General features: G+C 42.5%; 1 protein-coding gene across 25 annotated transcripts in view; it reads right to left on the bottom strand.

Moving 5' to 3' along the window:
- Positions 1–22433, bottom strand: part of LMO7 (LIM domain 7) — a 480465-nt gene that overhangs the window by 54945 nt on the left and 403087 nt on the right. For 13 of the 25 annotated variants that reach the window (XM_085622039.1, XM_085622040.1, XM_085622043.1 and 10 more), the window contains 6 exons: positions 19779–20685; positions 18971–19282; positions 12876–12990; positions 9370–9531; positions 7088–7251; positions 3182–3239 (listed from right to left, as the gene is read on the bottom strand). In XM_085622039.1, coding sequence (XP_085478165.1) covers positions 3182–3239; positions 7088–7251; positions 9370–9531; positions 12876–12990; positions 18971–19282; positions 19779–20685 — 1718 coding nt within the window. The remainder of the gene's footprint in view (positions 1–3181; positions 3240–7087; positions 7252–9369; positions 9532–12875; positions 12991–18970; positions 19283–19778; positions 20686–22433) is intronic. The other 12 variants (XM_085622044.1, XM_085622041.1, XM_085622045.1 and 9 more) reach the window with 1 other exon arrangement.

Raw genomic sequence — 22433 nt, 5'->3', positions numbered from 1 at the left:
TCATGACGGAACCACTCCGTCATGAGCCACGGGTGCCGTGTGCTCATGACGGAGTGGTTCAGTCATGCTGCGGCCGTTGGCCGCCGCTCCGCCCACGCGGCGCTAATTCCCCGCCTGTGCGGGCGATTAGCGCAGTGGGCGGAGTCATGACAGAACCACTCCGTCATGAGCACAGCTCAACCGTGACTCATGACGGAGTGGCTCCGTCATGAGCACAGCGCCACCGCGCTGCCCCCAAACCCCCCCAGCGATGCGGCGGAATTCCTGCCGCAGCCAAGGGGTTAATACTGAGGCACCCGCTAATGAGCAATGAAAATTACAACAAACCCAACATACATGCTATATATCCTAAGGTTACTTCAGGCCTTTATTTAGTGTATCGAAAAGGGCCCCCTGTAAGTATTAGGTGCTCCTAGAACAGGGAAAATAACTCATGAAAAAACAACATTTCTAGGCAGCAATGGATATAAATTAATATATCTATCCATATCCAGTGTAAGTCCTTGTTATTGCCACCGGTTGTCGCTGCATCGACATCCGCCTTGGACTCAGAATTACTTTGGCTTTTCCTGAAGGCGTTTAACATGCCGAAACGCGCTGAGAAAATTACATCGCTCTACTGAAAATAACTTCTTAATCTATTTTTCAAGCAACTAATTGTTGTATTGTATATGTTTTAATGTATTGATTTTTTCTGTGTTATATGTCATGATGATTGATTTATGGTATATGTAACCTGTTTGCAGTATTTTTATGTACACAGCTATATTTTTATTCAAAATAAATAAAATGATTGATATTTATATCTCTGTACGAGTACACCGATTCAATTTTTAGGTTTCATGTTAATTTTTAGATTTATTAATTTATATCCATTGCTGCCTAGAAATGTTCTTTTTTCATGAGTACTTCAGGCCTTTACTCATGCTTGAAATTTTTCCACAGCTGGTGACAAAACTCAGGAGCTGCGCTGATTTGAAACTGTTCCTAAACTCTTTTTCAAACTAATCACCTGGAATGTGCATGTTTACACATGCAAAACAATCCTGATTTTGGGAACTTATTGCACTTTTATTGCCAAACACTTGAGTTAATTACCTATTCGAGTCTTAATTCATTTTTGACATTTAACACTGAAAATTCATTAGACCACTGCCAAGAATCGATTCCAATTATTATGCATGCCATTACTCAGACACTTTCTTTTCAAAATTTACAGACTACAGCAACTCACTAGAAATCCACCACTTCCTGTGTTTTACTACACACTGGGTCAGAAAGAGACAATTAAAGAGCCATTTCTTGTTATCCAATTAGGATTTTTAACGTACCCAGCAGAATTTTATATATGAACTTCTCGGGTAGGATGTAAATTTAAAATGAGGGTGGCTTCGTAGAATACCAAGTGCTTTTATAACTATTTTGGGCCCGATTTACCATAGCCTTTGAGAGTAGGACAAGTAGTACTTTAGGAGTATTCTTACATGCCTTTGTGAACTGACCTCAAAACATCATTCTACCCATTGGTAAAAGTGCAAATCGTGTGCTGTACAACCTATTGGACATGACTATTCCCATTTTGTTCACATAAAAGATGTTGTGTGGCCATTTCACATAGACATACAAGAGTGCATAAAAATGTACGACAAGAGTATAGCACTTTACGTACTCCAAAGTGCATTCGAGAGTAATCCCCTTTCTTATTATGCCTGGCTATTTTCCGAAAAGAAAAAAAATAAATGCACTTTAATAGAGAAAGTGATAATGATCTGAAAAAACAGAGGATTCATGGTCAGAGTTTTACACAACTAGAGGCTGTGCCAACTGCCATTGGATGCACACTTAGCTGTTCACCAAGGCAGTGCTTTGCAAACTGTGTGTCGCGACACGCTAGTGTGTCAGCTGCTGTCTGTAGGTGTGTCACACAATGAGTCTAGGCAACGCGATCTAGGCATCATGCAGGACGGTACTGCGCATGCTACTGATGCACTACCTGTTCCTGCGGAAGAGAAGGAGTCTCCTGTGGTGGACAGCGAGCCATGATTGGAGTTGGAGCACTGCTGCTGCTCGCAGCCACCCTCCTGCAGACCCATTGAAGCATCCGGCAGAGGCAGTGGTGGTGAGTAGACTTCCAGTGGCTCCTGCAGTGCAGTGCTCTGAGCCATCCCCCACAGTCCCATTCAATCTAGGGCAGGGGGAGGCTGGCAGCGCAAGCGGCCATCCGGCCCTCACTGCTGCTGCCCTCCCGCAGACCCGTGGAACCTACGGCGGTGAGTAAGGAATGCAGCAGCTCTCGCTGCTGCGCCCCCCACAGACTCCTGCCCCCTGCAGACCCTTTCAAGTTTATGCAGGTTGGGGGCGACAGCAGCATCGCCAGTGATGCAGCTCCACATGCTCGTGGCTCCTGCAGGGCTCGCTGCTGCTGCCACCCGCAGACCTATTCAAGTTTACAAAGGAGGAAGGTGACAGCAGCATCGCCAGTGACGTGGCTATTGCAGTCCCACATGCTCGCTATCAACCTCATATGTCTCATTAAAATAGTAAGTGTTACTGGTTATATTCAAATTATTTTAATTCTTGCACATATTTACATATTGTTACTCCTAAATGACAGCAGTCTTGGAAATGTATGTAAGTTATTATTTTACAAATCATATATTTTGCTAGTAGTACTCAATTACAGTGTCACCAAATGATGCATGTCTAAAAAGTGTGTCACCCACTTGAAAAGTTTGGAAAGCACTGCACCAAGGCATTGCATGGAAAACCCACAATTGTTTGTGAATGCTTACCAGGACGCCATCTTGGTGGCATGTTTTCTTCCAACTTCTGCAGCGAGTATAGCAGAGGATCTGCACCCACTTCTCGAGATCACTCCCATAAAATATTTAAGCCCTGTGCATAGTAAATTCCATCTAAAAGTGGTGATGTGTTCACAGCACTAGGCAGATGGCGTGACGACTAACCCGCGCACAGCATTCACATTTATCACATTCACATTTGTGCTGTTTTAAGGCACATTTGAAACTGAAATCAACTCCTATGCTGGGAAATTCGGCACCCACGAACATCTATCAACACACGCAGCCTCAACGGCCAAATCGGAGCGACATTTTATGGACTACACTGGACTTGAATCATCACTATACACAAGGGGTTGTAGGTAAAACAGGCTGGTTACCTCTGGGTTTCGCGTCAACAGCATCTTGGAGTCCGTTTACTGCTTTGGTTTCAAAATCCTACAATTAAAAGAAAACAATGAATTTTCTATAACTGACATTTCTTGTTCTATTATTGTTCTGAAACACTAACAAAAATACAAGTTCCTTATACAGGAGAACACAAATGTGGAACGGGTGAACCCTTATGCTCGTTGCGCAATCCAAATCCATACCTATAATAGGGGGACATGAGGAAAGAGTAGTTTCCTTGTTCTGTGTCATCGTTTACAAATATTAAGGAGCCTAGCAAACATACGAAAGAAAAATACTAATGCTACATGCTCGGATATTTCATTATGAAGTTGCTATTCTGGAATATGAAAAATAAATGTGGAGGGAGCAATCAGTAGAGAAAACTGAAGGAGTACACCAAGTCCAAAACAAGCACACTAAGAAAAAGCAAATATTTATCCTTTCATACAATTCTATATCCAAACGCACGCCTTAAAGGCTTCTTAATAGCAGTTCCACATTGGACATGGCCTTTTTTTTTTGATAAACAGATTTTATTGGTTTAGAGACCAGAAATAATCGTACAAAGCAAAGAGGATAAAAGCAATAAGAAAGATGCTTCAAGCCCACATTGCCCACCTTCCCACCGCCCCTCTTCCACCCCTCTACAAGAGTCAGTTGATAGGATTCGTTAGAAATTCTCTCATGGAAGACAAGCCACATTTGCCCCAATTTTTGGAGAATTTGGCAGGGCAGCCCCTGGCTATGTAAACAGGTTCTGCTAGTTCATATCAGTGCGACACTGTTTCAGGGTCGGTGGGGATGAATGCTTCTAGGTGGGATTAATGTCCCTTTTTGCCACTAAGGTCCCGGTGGGATCTCTCCAGCCCATCCAGTATCCCCAGAAGTGCTACTGTCCGTGAGAGTCACGTAAGGAAACTGTTGTAAGTAGATTAGATACGCATCACGACACGTCTTCAGGTTGTAAGATAGATTTATTAAGATAGCACAGCAGAGATAAAGCACTTCGCTAGCTGACCAGACCATCAACTGCCAAGACTAGAACATTCAAATACCAGATAGAACACTCATAGGTAGTGAGAGAGGTTGAGGAGACAAACACAAAGAATGGACTACTGACCCCAAGTAGCCATAACCAAGCAAGCACATATATACAACATATCTTCTTCCTTTACAGAAAACACAATAAAGGCTTCAAACACCCAACAAAAGCTCAAAGCAAGAAAAGGAAAAGCAAGAAAACATAAAACATGTAGGAGGTCAACGACCTCTTGGACTTCCAGATGACGAAAGCAAAGGGCAGGATAAGAAGAGGATCACAATGAGAATCATAACGAAAATCACGATGATATGACCACCTTCTTCCCTTCGATTGACGAAAAACAAAAAGAAACAGTCTACTCTCTACAATCCGTCTTTGTGGCCATCAAAAACGGGAAGAGACAGCTTACGTACTCCAATCAGTTTCTCGTCTGTCGCGGCTTACTGCACACAGTGCTTTATCTCTGCTGTGCTATCTTAATAAATCTATCTTACAACCTGAAGACGTGTCGTGATGTGTATCTAATCTACTTACAACAGAAACCCAAAACCTTCGAGAGGGTGGAACCTGCAATGGGGCAATATGGAGTGATCTGGGTCCATGACCAAGTCATGTCAAAGAAGTTGACCTCCTTAGAGTGACAACGTTCAGAGGGCTTTGGAGAGGATCCATGCGCACCCACACTCTGGGGGGTCATATAGATGTGGTGGAATTGATGGAATTGAATCATCCTAAGCAAGGAGGATATTGCCAGCTCCCGAGGAGCCATACATGCCTCCCGCCATTCATCACTATCCAACTCTACGACCCAACCATCCCACTTCTGGTGCAGGAAGAGTTCAGCGACCCAGCTGGGAGATCCCACCTTTACCCAGTCTCCCCAGGAACAGCCTGGCTTCAAGTGGATTACATTCTTGGAGATTGCACAAGTCTTCATTAGAAGAGCCAGGGCATGTCTTATCTGTAAGTAGTGGTGGAATTGGGTGTTGGAAAGGGAGAATCGTGTTTGGAAGTCAGCAAAAGAGCATATTTTTGAGTCATGGCAGACATCAGTGTGGTAATGCCAATCACATCCCAATGGGAAAATCCCAAAAGCTGTGTTAGGCAAGTTAACCAACTGTTTCTCTACAAGGGGGCAGTAGTCCTGTCAAGGGTCTGTTCCAGTCCGTGAAGCGGAGTGTCGTCCTTAAATTAAGAAGACCACCCTGGTGACCTCAGGGAGTGTTAGGGGAATCGAACATCCATACATAAAATCCAGGACGCCATCGAAACCCATGTCATTGAGTTCCAGCCGGTAGACCGGATTGTTCCAGCCACCTGATACCCAGCTGTTTATGGTTAGAAAGTCGAAGTCCCAGTAATATAGAATTATGTCCACCAGCCCAATCCCACCCTCATAAACTGATCGATGGCATGTGTTGTGTGCTACACAAGTGGGATGGCCACACCAGAGGAAGGAGTGAAATATCGATGACCCGTTTGTGAACCACGTGTTCGGGATGTAAAGCAAAAAGTTCAGAAATATGTAAAAAAAAGTGTGTTAAGACCATTTTTTCATCAGTGCTACTCTTCCAAGGAGATTTATCGGGAGGTCCCGCCACTTATTCTGACTGGCCTGGGCAGTGCTCACAAGGGGTGTCAAGTTAAAAGCCTGAATGAGTTCCAGCACAGTTGCCACATGTAGGCCCAGGTATTTGAAATTAAGTCGGCATATGGGAATCTCTTCTCTCCAGTGGAGGCAGCATCGCCCCTCAGGGGGAAAAGGGATTTTTTCCTGTTGAGGCGTAAGGCAGATGCCCCCTCAAAAAGTGAGTGGAGTGCCAGAATGCCTGGATCTGACACCGACGGATTAATGAGGAAAAGAAGAACATCATCCATGTAGAGTTTGATTTTGTCTTCAATACGAGATGTCCAGAGCCAGCCTTCAACCTGTGCATCGCGTTTAATCAACATTGGCAAGGGTTCAATGGCCACAGCTGAGAGCAGTGGGGAGAGGGAACATACCAGTTGAGTCCCTTGTTCGATAGGGAACACGTCAGAGTGTGCCACTTACCTGGACCCAGGCTGTAGGGGAAGAAGAGCACAGATATCATTGCACTGAAGAAGGTCCGAAGACCATATGGAGTAGGACTGCCATCGGGTAGGCCCGATCGATGGTGTTGGAGGTTTTTTCAAAGTCGACGAGGAATAGTGCTAGGTCACCAGTTAGTCCACCACTACGAGCTAAGTAACAATGGAGGTTATACGCAATGCCGGGTAATACGGTTCGGCATAAAGCCTCACTGGTCTATGTGAATGATGAAGATGGAAACCGGGAGAAGACACAAAGCCAGGATATGGGTGTATATTTTAACATCTGTGTTAATTAATGAGATGAGCCAATAGGATCCACAGTCAGGTGAGGGGGTGGTAGTTTTGTGAATGACAACGATGGTCACCAGGTCCAAGTCACTGGGAAATGACCCCCATCTCAACGGCCTCCGTATTGAGCCTTAGAAGATGTGGGAGCAGGTTGTTACAGTATTTGGAAAAGTATTCCAGAGGAAAGCAGCCAGAGTTTGGAGTCATCCCAGACTTCAGGTCTCCAATGGCACAGAGTATTTGATCATCTGTGATTGGGGAATATCGTTAAGAAGAGGTTGAGTGTGACATAGCTGCTTTTTATTGCTTAAACAAATACATTTTGTTTGCTTAAATATAAAGCTGTTTGGGCTACATTCTCAACGTTATCAGAAGATTTCAACAGTTCTTTTTTGTAAACTAATATGTGTAACTATTTTTATATGCAAACTTAATTATTGAATATGCTTTAACACACCTTAACCAATGTTTAGGATTAATAAATACTTACATTTTTATGATTGTCCATGGAGTCACGCACAGCATTGTTTGAAGATCTGGAGCTCGCATCAATCCATTTATTTTCCGGGGAACCTATAATTTTGGTATCCATACTGGTAAGATTGAGGGTTTTATGACTTGAAAATGGCAGGGAAGGTGGGTCTCTGCCCCAGTCTGAGTGGCAAGCAATGAGTTCGGAATACAGGTACGGTGATGTACAAAGAACAAAGTTAATGAAAATATAGACATGAGACAATAACACACAAAAACATGACACAGGGTGGAAATGTTAGTACAGAAAAGGAAAAGTTAAGATCTTGGATAGCAGGCCACCTTCCCAAACATGCAACACCAAAAGAGTTACTTCACTTAACAGGCAGTAGAAATCCATTACTAGCAAATTTACGGACATTCATCAGATGCCTGTGCAATTGAGTGAAATCACAGATACATGTACGGTGGACTGAAAGACGGTAGTTTTTACATGTTTTTACCACATGATTCGTGAAGGACTAGCAAGTGAATTACTCTAACAGTCACTTAAGAATTGCCCCTAGTGTGCATAAAATATTTTTTATAATATTACCCAACGCTGTCACTACTAATCTGCATTGATTATTACATTCCAAAGGTATATATAAAGTTACTATGTTACCTTCTAAGATTTATTTTGTGTACATTCAAATGTTACTTTCTTTCAACTTAATTATTCATGAGTGAATCAATATTCGCTAAGGTCAAGACATGTAACAAGTAGCAACACCAGTGCAGTCTGTACACTGCTGTAAAAACAGCATCAATCTTCGTGATTTGGTGATCGTTGGCACCTCTTAAAAACGATAGGCAAGGACATATATTTCCTTGGACAGGATTATCTGAGCATTTACAACTTTGTGTGTCCACAGGACTGTTGCATGCATTATTTTTATAACAAAATATTAGTCTAACCCAAAAGTACAGATGCCTTATTCAGGAATAATACAGAAAACCACATTTACCCAGTAAAATTTGATCTATTCATGACCATTATAATTTATGAAGCTGTGCTTTTTCCCTTTTCCTCTACTGGGCAGAAATACCTGGAACTCAGGTAAGTTAAACAAAACGACAAGAAAAGACTATGGCTAAAAAGAGTATGGGCCTGACTTAGATTTTGCGAGACAGGTTCCTCCATCACAACAGTGACGGATATACCGTTTGCCAAAATATAAATCCCATAGGATAATATGGGATTTATATTTCGGCGGAGAGGACATCCGTCATCATTGTGACAGAGTACCCCGTCCACCAAAATCTAAATCCGACCCTTTGTCATTCCTAATGGGTTTCTGCTACCCTCTCTTTTCATGTTTTTCCACTGTTAGACCTGACATCCTTGGTATGATTTCCTCAGACTTTTTGCCGTCAGACCTCCTGTTTTTGTTTACTTCGGTTTTGCTGGCTTTTAGACTCTGGGCACTTTACCATTGATAGCCACACGGAGCAAAAGGCTGTTCCCTCACGTCAAGCGATAGAATTCTGAGGCATAAATTATGCGGATCTCTAGGACAGCTGAAACAGAGCTTAAAGCAAAACTTTATGCAGAAAAAACGGGGACACCAGGAAGAAGGATGGCATCCTGGTAGTGGCCAATTTATTTGTGCTTTTATCAGCGAGAGGGAAGCACAAGAATCAGATGTCAAAACCGGTGTTGAGCATTGGGAGAAGGTGTTCATTGGATATAAAAAAAAATTATAAAATGACAGAAGTGTGGAAACAAAAAATTAAGTTCAGCAGTTCAACATGATGAATGAAAAATGTCAGACCATCTGTAGAAGAAGCGCACCCAGCAATAGGCAGGGTTATGAGATTTCTTTGACAGAAAAAAACTGACCTGTAATGTAAACTGGTGCACAAGTTAGGCACCATTAGCAGTTATGGCATTGACATGCACACCTGAATTTTTTGGATTTCACACACTTTTCAAAGAATCATGAACATCAGATTTAAATCTTTTGAGTGCTACATACAAGTCTTTGTATGTAGGACAGTTTGTAATTGAGTGCGTAAGATGGATAGCAAGACAAAAGCATTCATTAAATGTCTAGGTGAACTAGGTAGACTTGCTAGTAAGGTATTCATATTCACCGGAAAGCATTTTTAGAAACCTGAGCTACTTTGCAGAAATGCGTATTAACACAAAAGCAGTTGATGCAGCTGAAGGCTACAGTTGTAGGACTCTAGAGTACCAAAGCGCATGTACCAACGAGCCACAAAGCAAGGGTTGCAAAAGAAGAAAATTCGTATGCTCACCCTCCTTGCCATATCGTCTAATGTCCATAGTGAGGCTTCCAGTCTCCAAGGCACTGTCCATGGCTTCCCGCCACTCACTATAGTCCATCTTTGAAACTTGTGTGCCGTTAACAGCGATTATTTCATCGTCGACCTCCAGCTGAGAAAGTTCTGCTGGGCTCCCTGTGAAAAAGGCAGAATCAACTGCATCATCAATGTGAAATAAATGGATTTTATTCAAGTGAAAAATTAAACACTCCAAATGCACACTAAGAAAAATAAACGCAATTGCCCCAAAGTTGCTAGACCTCATGCTGTTTACATTGTAAACATGAATGTGATGATTTTTCATGAGGTAAGATGTTACACAACGACAATATGACAATCACCATCCCCTCCATCTACAAAAACTACTTTATGAGATTTCAACTAAATCGATTGTTATGATGTACTCACAACAACGTATATGTTAAGTTACTCTTTAATGACGTACATACATAAATGGCTAATGTAAACAATTATTGAAATCACTTTTCACCACTGAAAACCAATTCTCTCAATTTTACCAAATGGATGTGTAGAAATCTTTTTGCACAAAATATTTCACACTGATCAGGAATATAACAAATATTCAGCTATATATCTTGATAAAACATTATATACACATACACTTTGAATGAGAGCATGGCATCCAATAGAAAGACTAAGAACTTGATTACAATGTCAGCCAGAATGCCTCTCCAACGACATTGTAGGTTTACACTCCAACCACCGTATTACAATGGCGCTGGTCGGAGTGTAAACCGGCCACAGAAACCGGCTCGGTTCAGACGGGCTCAAGGAGCCCGACGGCCAGTCGGAATGGGCTCATAATCCCTTAAAGACAGCGTTTCCGGAGTCAGGAATATGATGGCCATTCCCAACAGCCTTGCCATGTTGGCCTTTCTGATATGGAAGGGCTGTCAGAAAGTGACTCTGAAGGACCCTAGCCGGGTACCCTGCCCCTCCGGTTGTGGCTCGGGGGGGGAGGGGGCGCACCTATGGTGCCCCCTAAAAATCCTTGCACATGGTGCAGGGATTTTCACAAACTCCTATTTCTCAATGGGAGCTTGTGCTGCGGGCGGTGTCCGCCCGCCACACCGTCCGGTCGCACCCTAATTCGGTGTGCCGAACAGCCGATTGCACCGAGACTGTGTTGGTCGAGGCAACTCCAACTGACATCGCAAGAAGGCCCTGAATGTCATATTCTAGAGCAAACAGGAATATGCATAATTGGCCATATTGATATTACATGTTGTTTCTCATACAATAGATAGATGCAGATGTAATATGTTTGAAGGCTGTAACACATTGCAGCAGATAAATCACCTGCAAATTGGTTCCTGCCAAAGAAATAAATTCATAATAGTACAGGTACAAAGCATTAAAGTGACAAGTACTGTTAGGTACTGAGTACCTGCACTTCCCTAGTTTGAAACCGGTGGTTCAATACTTTTAGAGCAAGAGTACAAGAACTGCTCAATAGCAGCAGTGAGTCCGGGCACTTTTAAATTTCCATTTCATGGCATAGGTATGCTAGTGTTCAGCGCTCTGGGTTTCGACACGCCAATATCAGATAAGAGCACAGTCACCATAGTTCCAAAGCTTGGAGAAGAAGCACGCATAAAGTATGCAGGATGGTACTTCCAGGAAAACATCTACTCCTGACATGGACAGATGTATGTTCATATGAAATACCAACACAATACTCCCAAAGCTTCTGACCATCCAATCTCAAAAGGATCTTCACAATGAAGAAGACTTGACTGACACCTGTTATGGAGTCCACTTCTACTATTTATTAATGGAATCTAGGCTTGAAGCATCTGTCATAATAAAGGGAGGGAGGGCAAAGGCGCCCACTCCACCTTTCACCTACCAATATGATTAAACCCATCGCAAGCAGAACGAGTATCTTGAACAAAAACAAGCTGGTTGCCTGGTGCGACATTATTAGATCCAATTAGAGTTGTGGATCACAGGCCTTTAATGCTTTTGGTACATTCTAAGCAAGCTGATTGACCTGTATAACCCGAACTTTCTATTCAATCAATGTTCTTATAGAAATGTGTGTCCTGTGGCCCTAAGTTTTATCAATAAATCTTAAATATATATATATATATATATATTTTTTTTTTTTTAACTCAGAGGCCTCTACGTTCGCCCTTCATAGGGCTCTGAACTTACTGTATGTGTGGGTCACTTGAGTGTTGGTTAAGAAGCAGCTCTACCATTATTCACCCGGTGATGGGTGTCAAATTCTGGAGAGTAGGCGAGTATTCTGCAGCATTACTATCCGTCAAAGGAATTGACAAAGAGTGCCTTTTGCTGAATACAAAGCTACAATATATCCAGATGGTGAAGACCCCCCATTCTATATAGATCTCCACAGTCCCATAGGCAGTCTTGCTCTTGATATGGGACTGTGACTCAGACGAACAAGATTGTACAGGCGGTACTATGGCACCCAACGACTTATCTTAAAACCATCACCGGACATGTTGCTTATTTGACACTTCTTCTTTCCTTGCTACATTAGGATTTTAGTAACAACCCAACCCTGATGAAGTCTGAAAGGACGAATCGCACTGGCTGGGCAGATGTGCTATTGTTACAATGAAGAAACTTAAATAAATTGGACTAAAACTCACGCACAAGGTTCCTCAGGAATTTGATTGGATATTTATTCGTGATCATTTAATGATAGAGCATTGCATGGAACTTATTGTAATGTTGTTAACTGCGTGAAATTGATTACATAATTTTATGCTCCTTTTCATTTTGTTGATTTTGAATTTTCTGTGACCGCAGAGCAGTGGGGTCACGATGAGTTGAGAATAGGCAAGACACAACACTAAGATACACTAGTGCAACATTCGATGGCCCACACTGCTAGTGCATTTCAATTGTAGACTTGAAACCATTCATTGCTCCAAACATTCTAGAAAATACAGTATTTCTCACTTGTAGACATCAAAATGGAAATCTCGACAGATCAATTATATCACAACTATGTATGGACAACCTGGGAGATTGTGGCGATATGCTCTGCATTAAACATTTGTGTCCACCACAGTACAGCCCAAGATAGTGATTTAGGCACTCTTTAATAGACAAGAAAAGCATCCTGTTCAAATCCTGGAGTTTGTACAGACCAGTAACTTCCCAGGGACGACGAGCAGAGGTAAATGGGCTTCACAATAAAAAAAACATTTTTCAGTGTCAATAAAGCATGTGAACTGAACAAACTAGAGTGTAGAATAAGGACAAAAATGTACCTTACTTTGATGTATGGGCATTGTTTTGAGCAGCATAGTAAATTGAAATAAATGCTATGCAAATATATTTTTTGAAAAATACATCACACAACTAATAAAATGCAATTTGTAACAAAAACATCTTTCAAAATGTAAATAGTACTCTACTATTGAACCGTAATTAAATACTAAACCGTTTTGAAAAGTAAACAAGTGAAAACAAAACATTACCTCCTTCCACAGACTTCACTGTGGCCCCGGTGCTGTTCCAGGTTGTTTTGAACCCAAAGTCATGGCTGCTTCCGGGCGTCTGGTTGATACAGACTCTCATGTCACTGTACTTGGGCTGAGGAATAAGATACAGCACTTGAGTATCTGGTGTCTCGGGATCCCACATGAAGGAAAGCCTGCCCGCTAAACAAGCACAGCTCGGTACAATATAAACTTTATATCGAGTGCATGCAGACAATTGTCAAATGAAGATACGAGTCATAATAACATCATGACAACAATCCTATTCATGGGCTTTGCTTTATTTATTTTGTTAAGCTCCTTGTAAGAGCTCTTTTCTTTCTTTTAAAAACTTGCTGCCCTGTTTGTTTCCCAACGTTTGTGACTGAGGTATCTACATTATTACATACTACGGAATGTGTTATCTTCAATATTAATTGTTGGGGGTAATGCAAGTGAGGGCAGTGCCCAAAAATATTTCTATCAGAAAATAGCAATAATTTGAAAATAGATCTCCAATTCAGGCTACTGTGCACTCTGCCTGAAGCCATGTGTCCCCCTCTTCCCCTACCTCTGAATACAAATTTGCTATGGTAGGGTAAAGCGGTCATGTTCTTACTTTTGCATTGCTCTATAAATTGGTGTGGTGCCCATCAACAGATTACACACTCTATATGCAGATACCCTGGATGTGATATGAATCATGCCCAGCCTCCTCCCCTATGAATGGTATTGAACAGCATATTTTTCCTCTGCATATAGGGTCGACATGTATAATTTATGCCAAGCTATTTTGTCATTTGCACAAGTTAACAAAACTGAAGTATTTGCCTTGAATTAGTTAGCAAAATAAAATGTTGCCTAAGAAAACATGACAGTCGGATGAAGTGTAGAAATAAAAGCAGAAGCATACATTTATTTGTACTGTGCAAGAGTTAAACTCCATGTAACTACAACGGTACAGGCTAGGTGGATCTACTACCACTACTACTACATCTTCCTGGGTTCAGGATTTCTTTTTAAAAACTTCTGAATGTGAAAGCACAGTGCGGCATAAACTATATATGCAGATGTGCTGAGATGTATGTATTGCTTCTGTTGAGCGAGGAGAGAGGCATAGTGACCACTCGATGCTCCACCTTTCTTGAGTTATGACCCCTCCCTCACATACATCGGTGATAAAATTCTTTCTCCGCATTTAGCCCAAGACTCTCTCTAATAACCACAAGTGAACGGTGGGCTTAAAACTTTTTTGAAAGTTATCTCAAATTTAAGAGTGCTCAGCCAGAACCACTTCTGTCTATCGAATGCTGCAGTCGCAGTGTCCTTCAATTAGCCCTTTCAAGCACCACCTCATTTCTATATTGTTGATATTGAGTAGAGCTCTGATCTAAACTGGTGATAGTAAGCAGCTCTATGTAAAAGAAGAGTCTATACTGAAGTGTACAGGATTACATATTCTAACAGATAGGTTAGCACTCATAGTTGCAATGTGAACAGGTTTGTGAAATTAAGCTCCTAGATGGAAAGGCGTGTTCGAGAACATCTGAGGATTTGCTTCCTGTGAGACCTTCGCATAGCAAAACTTACATAATGTAAATCGGGTCTTCCATAAGATGGGACTGAAATGTAGGGTTACTTTAAAGTTAAAGACACAGTGGCCCAGGTTTAAAGTCCAGGAAGAGAAATTCTCCTTGGCCACACAGCAGAGATACTGACATTAGTACCTGTCACTAGAACTACCTCCAAAGATGACAGTGTTTCAAAAACAAATCTCATAAACTTGGATCTGCCCCAACAGAACTTGAACTCTTTACATCCAAGCTGCCCTGACCCTCTTGCTTTTCAAATAAGGCAAAGTCCTAAAATGTAGACAGATCAAGTGGCCGGTCAATTAGCAGTAAGCAAATAGTACTATACGACTATACGTTCCCTCACAAATTAGAGAAGGGGCATCAGTGAAGGTTCAGGAGAAACAAGAAAGCCAGAGACAGAGACAATTGGGCACCAAGACGAAGATGTTGGTATAAAGACTTGGAATGTACAGGCCAATCTAACGGACGAGGAATCTAGAGAGTCCAGAAACAGCGGATTTTGCTGGTTCTTGATCAGGGATGGGAATCGGAGGGGTTAAGTACTCGTCATTATAACTCATTATAACAGCAGGGAGGGAGATCAACAGCATGCACTCTTAACAGCAGGCTACTATTTAATGAGATGGACTTTAATAAACCGCGAAAATCATTAGATGTTTGGTGTTTTACTTTTACACTTTTTTTGTGACGGCTCCTGTTTAAGAAATATGTAAAAAATAAATTTGTTCACAAAAAACTACATTTTCCTATGAATACTATTATGCTAGTTCTACGTTATCTTTTTTACTGTTTACTTTTCCATTGCTTAGAGTTCCACGCACAAAGCAATCTGTAAATGACTTTAGAAATAACCTGGTGAGACTGCAAAAGAGGAAAATATGTATCTATATGAAGATACTTCACAGCAAAATGCCCTGCCTTGCCATTTTCTATGGTACGCTTGGAATTTGCACTGGGGTAGACTAAAGGTCATTAAAGTACCTTTTGAAGCAGTTTTCGGGTTTGTTTGCAGATTCCATGTCGGGGCAGACCCTCACCCAAACCCACTAACTAAATCTTCTCCCTCCCTTTCTTCCACTCCACATTCTCTGGTAGAGCGACCGTGGCAGCTTAGGGGTCATAGGGTATATTTTCACCCGACACTCACTCCTCGTAGGTATGAACCTCAGGGATCTAACTAAAGGGCTAAACAATCTAAGGTACACCATGGTTTGGCCACAGAACAACCAAAGGCCCTAACTGCAGCCCTACAATTCACAGGTAAGTTGCCAAGCACCTCCCACCCTCCTCACTCCAGCCCATTACGTAACTTTTAGTTCCCAAGACCACGTTTCCTCTTCCCTATCAATTACTGTTACTGGATGGCTCGGCAGTCCTGAAGTCAGAAGTAACTATGATGCTCTCCTATCCCCATTATGCACTCTGAAGGGCCACTGCAATTCAAAACCAGATCTCTGCTTAGTTCCGCTTGTTTTGCCACCCTCAGTCCAGAATTACAACTGTGCAGCTGCTACACTGCAGCGTCCAATACAAACCAACCCTTACACGCACCTCCCCGGGGAGGTGCTACGCTTCTGGGTATAGGCGGTCTCTGGAAACGAAGCAAAAAGAAAGCACATCACTGATACTTCAAAAAATTATATGGACTTTGGATGTAAGGAGTAAATATGAAGCAAAAAAGAAAAAAATCAGCAAAGTACAGGACGCAGCTCTAAATGTGCCTGTACACAAGGACTTCAGATTACGCATCTTAAAATATGGCTTTGAGACTAAAGAACCAGGAAAATTCTTCCTACTAGAAAATCATCATGTAAGGCTGGGGTGTGAGGAGGCAGTTCATCTATTGTTCAGGGACAAGAGCATCAGAGAACAACTCAAAAGAAATCCTCCAGTTCATATGTTGTCTACTGAATGACTGATTACTCATCCCTGACAATGTGGTTAGAGAAGCCTCTGATTCTGCCACAAGACAAATATCAATCTGACTTTGCAGCATAAATCAAGGCCTGTGGTTGGAGCTCCAGAACAGCTGGCTGCCAAAGGCAAAGCAGTGACTGCAGCAATATTGCATTTGTTAAGCAAGTCATCTGACGCAACATGAAACAACTATCTATGACTAGTAGCTGCCAATACCACACCTCTAACGGCAATGTGTACGTGGTTCATGTCTGAGCCGAGATGAAAAAGGATAGCCCATTAAGCCTTAACGTCTTATGGAAAAATCTTGCATCTCTTTCGGATATTGCCCACCACAGAATCCACAATGTCCTTCAAACACATAGAGTTGGCTCCAGTTAGGATAAGATCTGCATTAGCTTGACAGTTGCTGCACTGAATTGTTATTAAGAGGAACACTCCTCTCGAAACCATCCTATAACACTGCTTGCTTGCCAAGGGGAACCAAAGTGGAGGCAGCAATATTTCACCCCTTTCCCTGAGGGTTGCACAAACTTCAAAGAACTGAACCAGAAGGTAAAAGTCCACACACGCCATTTTTAACCAGTGCTGCCTGAATTTAGCAATCCTTTGCTTACAACTGGATCAGGTTCAGAATACAGGGCAGGGCCATTTAGTGTCTAGGACAGGATGGCTGTACTAAATACAAGTCAGCTTCACTGCAAGAGAGTGACCTGCTGGTTTGCCTGCTTTGACTCCGACTGGGGGTGAGCAGACACTACATTGAGTCTCATCACCTCAACTGCTGTAGCGTGAAACAAATGCACTATGCTGAGCTGTAGTTCACCATGGAAGACTTAACCACATTCTGGGTCCACATATCTGTCCACAGAAAAGGGTATGGGGTATTTTTATAGTCACTGATTGGGAGAACATTAACACAAGTTAATTCCCCTGCACAATTTGGGTCTCAGTAACGTTATTAGTTTGTCATTGATGGTTCTTTCAATACATACGAGAGAAGGCCATCCGCAAGACAAATAAAATGACATAGAGCAGAACAGTATCAAGAAGCATTTTAAGGATTATCCACCCACACTCAGTGTGAGTACAGGGGCAATGATGAGCAAGCTGAAGGCAGAGCATGTTACATCGGAATGACAGCTTGAGCATTGATGGCAATCACTCAGCTGGCCAATGCTTTCTGAGAACAAGAATTCTTCAGAAAGCAAACAAAAGTAGAATGTAAACCTGAGGAAGTGCTGTGATGAAAGCCACAAGGAATGGGTAAGGACGGGAAAACACACTGATAATTTCAAGGGATTAAACCCTAAAATACAGGCTTTACGTGTGCAAGTGCTACATTTGCAACAAAAAAATTATTTTTATCCTTTTTGAAAGCTCTTTGTTAGGTTGTAGGAACACCACTAATGTGTTGCCCAGTGGCCCCATGTAAGGTTGGACATCTCCAGACACTCCTGGTTTTTAGCCAACACTCTGCATTACAGGACTTTTGTAGCTCTGCTTTTCCTAGTGCTGGTAGGGGCTGACTATTCTCATAAGAATTCCTGGTCAACAAGCGCGAGCTAAAAGCCCTGCACAGCTGAAGGTACCACAGATCGCTGTAAAGCACATGGTAGCTGTGCTACTGCACTCTGAAAATACAACGCAGTGTGAATGCGGATTTGCAAGGATTTGAAACCTGTACAACAGCATTCCTTCTAATTCATGCAAATTACTTTAAGCCAAAAACATCTTCCTAGTGCATCATGGACAGATTAAGTACTACCCCTAAAAAAAAAAAAAGAAAAATCACTATGTATATGCACCTCCCCAGTCACTGGAAGCTTCACTGCCAATGGAGAAGAAGCAGCAAAATATTTAGGCTTCATGTACAGAGGTGTAAAAAATGGGCTATGGGATTTAAACCTCACTAGAAGGATCCATGTCCCCATCTCAGGATCGAGGACGCCATAAAAGGCTGACGGAGTAAGGTGCCACGTTCTCCACACACCTGCCATACAGGTCAAAAAGGACACACAGCAGCAGGGTTGGGTCAGTCGTATTTCCTTCTGAGGTTTCTAAGTATTTTACCCATTACAGCTTTATATATTGATATACTTTTCAGCATGTGTCCAATGCAGATACAAGTATTTTACAAGAGCTGGTAGAAACAGTGCCCGTGCTGTGGAGGACCTAAGAATATCTGTATAGCCAGTCGTTTGTGTGAGCCCACAATTGCACACAGCGTAATGTATTCAAGGTTGATTAAAAAAGCACCCTTGGTTTGCTCAACAATAACACCTAAAATGTTGCCTGTCCTATATAAATGGCAAATATGATAAACAATTTCTTCAAAACGTTTTCAAGGCCCCATGCAATACCCTCACACTCAGTCCAGATGCCTTCAGCACAATAACCCTTAAATACAAGTTTAGATTTAACATCTCATCTAAACCCCTAGTAAATTATTCCACAGCAAACGGCTGCAGGTGCCAGACTTCATACGTAGCACATTGGTTACTCAGCGTTCTTACTAAAAATCAACCACACATGCTGGGGCTCTAAATGAAAAAGGTGTGACAGAAAACAGTATAAACGTACCTGCGCCCTGGAAACCTTCCTGTCTGGGAGGCTTTGAACACTCGAAGATGAGAAGGAAATTAAGTCGGGTTCCGGGTCAGATTTCACGTCCGTGTTGCCTACGGCCCAATTCTGGGATGCAGCGTAGGAAACGGGCTTTGAGGACACTGGCATCACGCTCTCCTTTTCCTCTTCTTCCTCGTCATCTTCCTCACTTTTTACTGAGCTCGCTCCGTGGTGCTGGGTGGTGGATCTGGAGAACGGGGTAACGTTGACACTGTTCGCTTTGCTGATGCCACTTGCCACTCCGTTGTACCTCCGGGAGTCATCCATCTGCAATTCAAGGGTTCATACATTATTCATGCGAGGGCTGTCTGATGTGCTCAGGTCAGCTGAGAAGGCTGGCTGACAGTAAACTGATGCTGGCTGTCATGACAGCATCTCGCTTGCGCCACACTGTCTCACACACTCTAGAGAGACTCCTACCGATGCAGGCATTTTCAGGTACGACACACACTACTTAGAACACCTTCAAATTCCTGCACAGTGATCTCTGGAAGCTTCAGCTGTTTATACTCCCAAGGTAAAAAACAAGTCAAACTATTAATCCATTGCAGAACCTTAAAGAGTCTCTTATTCAAAATACACAATTGCAATGCTTGCAAAGTCCAAATGCAACCTAAACATAAGAGAAAGAGGGAAAGCTTCCTTGAAAATGTTACATTTGCTAAAGTTAATGACACACAAAAAGAGATGAAAAAATGTCCCAATAACAATGGTCAGTCATCCAAAGATACACTAAGGTGCTTTAAGTGTACAGACAACTTACCGTCGAGGGCCTGGGGATTGTCGAGAGTCCCTTTGACCGGATTCCGAACGGTCTCGCAGTGACCACAGATGTTATCCTAGCTGCATCGGTTTTGTGGTCGGTGCTGGGGAGGGAGGGGGTAACTCGAGCTGGTCTACTTTGTGCATTTACTGAATAGTGCGTGGATAATGAGGCGGGTTTCTGTTCCTCTAGTGGGATTCTGGTTACACTGGGAATAGGGTCCTGCAGCTTTTGAGGCTGCAGTGAGCTGTAAGTGAATTCGCTCTTCAAACTACGAGGCAGATCCTCTTCTAGCAAGTTCCTCTTGTCTAGTGCTGGCTTAGTGGAAGAGTTTTCCTGTCCTCTGAACACATCTTCATTCGAAGAATACAGACTGGTGCCTCTGGTACTTGACAGACTATTTAAGTAGGAGTCTGGGTTCTGTTCTTCTAGGGCCCTTTTGGTTACAGTAGGAACATGTTCTTGCGGCTTCAGAGAATGATGTGTGCCGGAAGCAACTTCAACTATTAAGCTCCGTGCCGCGTCCCGCTCTGTCGAGTAGCCTTTTTCTGTTGCTTCTTTGGGGTGAGATCTTGCTTTCTCACTAAACACGTCTTCATTGGATGAATAGAGACTGTCTCCAGCATCTGACTGGTTGTTTGTGTAGAAGTTCATTTTGTCTTTTTGCACCGTCCTTTTGAGTTCAGCTGGAGCGTGGTCTTCCTGCTTTTGAGACTGCCGCATGCTGTATGTAATTTCACTCTTTATGCTAGAAGGCTTGTCCACTTCTATTGTGTAACCTTTTTCTAGGGCAGGTTTGGTGGGAGCACTTTCATGTTCACCAAACACATCTTCATTTGATGAATATAGTCTCCTGTGCCCTACACCCGACTGGCTGTTCAAGTAGGGTCCCTGTTCTCGGTTCTCTCTGAGGGAACAAAAGAGAATTACATTATCAATACTGAGTGCAAAATGGTGGCACTGCAAAATGACAACAACTGTGTTAACAGTAAAATAAATAGTAAACTTAACTTGACAGTTGTTTTAGCCTTGCACAAAGACACAAACAATATGGTTTGGCAGGGACATTCGCAAAACACTGAAAATGTAACAGTATTCTTGTAGTTGATGCAATATTGACCGGACATACAGTAAATAATGCTAATTAATACAATGTACCCAACATGGGTTATTATTTATTGGCTTCAATGTTAATAATGTTACAAACCCATGGAGGCACCATGGCAGTCACCCCTCCTGGCCTTCGCCCTCAGCAATCTGAGAGACTGGAATTCAGTCCTAGATCAGTAGTTACTGGGGGCACTTTTATGTATCTGATTAGCTAACCTTCTGGGACCGGAGCTGAATATCGATGTTTTAAGGGATTTCACACCCCAATGGCAAGTCTTTAGTGTCCGAGCACCAGTACATAAAGCTTTGAGTAAATTTTTACTTGATGAATGCTACTCATCGGTTTTTGCACATTAGGTGTCCCAGGTAATCAAACGAGGGATTGCCTATTCTTGCTGCAACTGCGGTAATCGACCACATATGACACAGGATAAAAGGTGACTAAGACCAACCCCCCCACGTGCTTGCTACAAGAGTTTTGTATGTGAGAGGGAGGAAGGAAGGGGCTAGATGTCCCATGTCACCCTGGGTATTTTCTAATTCATCTTCTCTGATACTTTTGTGGAAACTTTGCATCCAGTGGGGCAGACCAGCCAATAAATGCTTGGCAGCGTCTTTGGCGCCCTGTGTTAAATAATTCAATTATGTGTGAGGGTTTCAGTCCTGCCACAGTCTCCAAGCATATATAACAGAGTGAGAGGCACCAACAAAATGGTGAGAACGGTTTCAGCGGCCTCGTGGCTCAGACAGATGGCATAAGAACAAGGATTTCATGAAGCCAAGTTGGCTGCGTTGCGTGGCTGCCACAGTCTTTACTCTACTGTAGTCCTGCCAGGGAGACTGAGTGGAAGGGGGTGGGTGGTGCACAGAAGGATTAACGGGCACCTGCTGCTCGTGGCAAAGGTTGACCCTAAAGCAGACTTTAATTGCTGTAGCTAGAATTGGAAACACAGAGGTAGCAAAATACATCTCCAGTTGCTTGAATAAAAGGAGCTTTAAATGGTGTCAAGAAAGAAAAATCAAGACATAAAAATAAAATTAGAATACACAGCTTATAGGGGAACACCAGACATATCTCTACGAAGAAGTAACAGTAACTTGACATGGATTAACATCCTGCATCTCTCCATCTGGCATTTTCTTCCATTATCATCAATGATTTTACACCCAAGGGTGTAGGACTGCAAAGTGAATTATGCCTGTCCAATACCATAGGAAGTGAAATGCAGAATTAATCACTCATTCTCTCTCTATCTGTAGAGGCCTACATATTTCAATCCAGCCTGCTCAACTAAGAGACAATTTCTCATTTAAATAGGCTAGTCATCATAACCACTTGTGACGGGTGATGGAATACTGCTTGTTAGACCCGGGGTCCCTCGTCCAACATACACCTACCGCTGGAACCATTGGAATTACATTGGTGATGAATGCATGTTCTATTCCGGACAGAAAACAACCAAGTTGTCAAATCCTTGCAACTCAGACTCCGGACTACCTCCTGCAACAGAATGCACTAGTACGTATGTGCCAGGCTGAAAAATA

Source organism: Triturus cristatus, chromosome 8 (assembly GCF_964204655.1).
Source record: "Triturus cristatus chromosome 8, aTriCri1.1, whole genome shotgun sequence".
In the NCBI taxonomy this organism is placed as follows: Eukaryota; Metazoa; Chordata; class Amphibia; order Caudata; family Salamandridae; genus Triturus; species Triturus cristatus.
The sequence above is the reverse complement of the archived record's forward strand: the minus strand, read 5'-3'. Positions and strand labels throughout refer to the sequence as shown.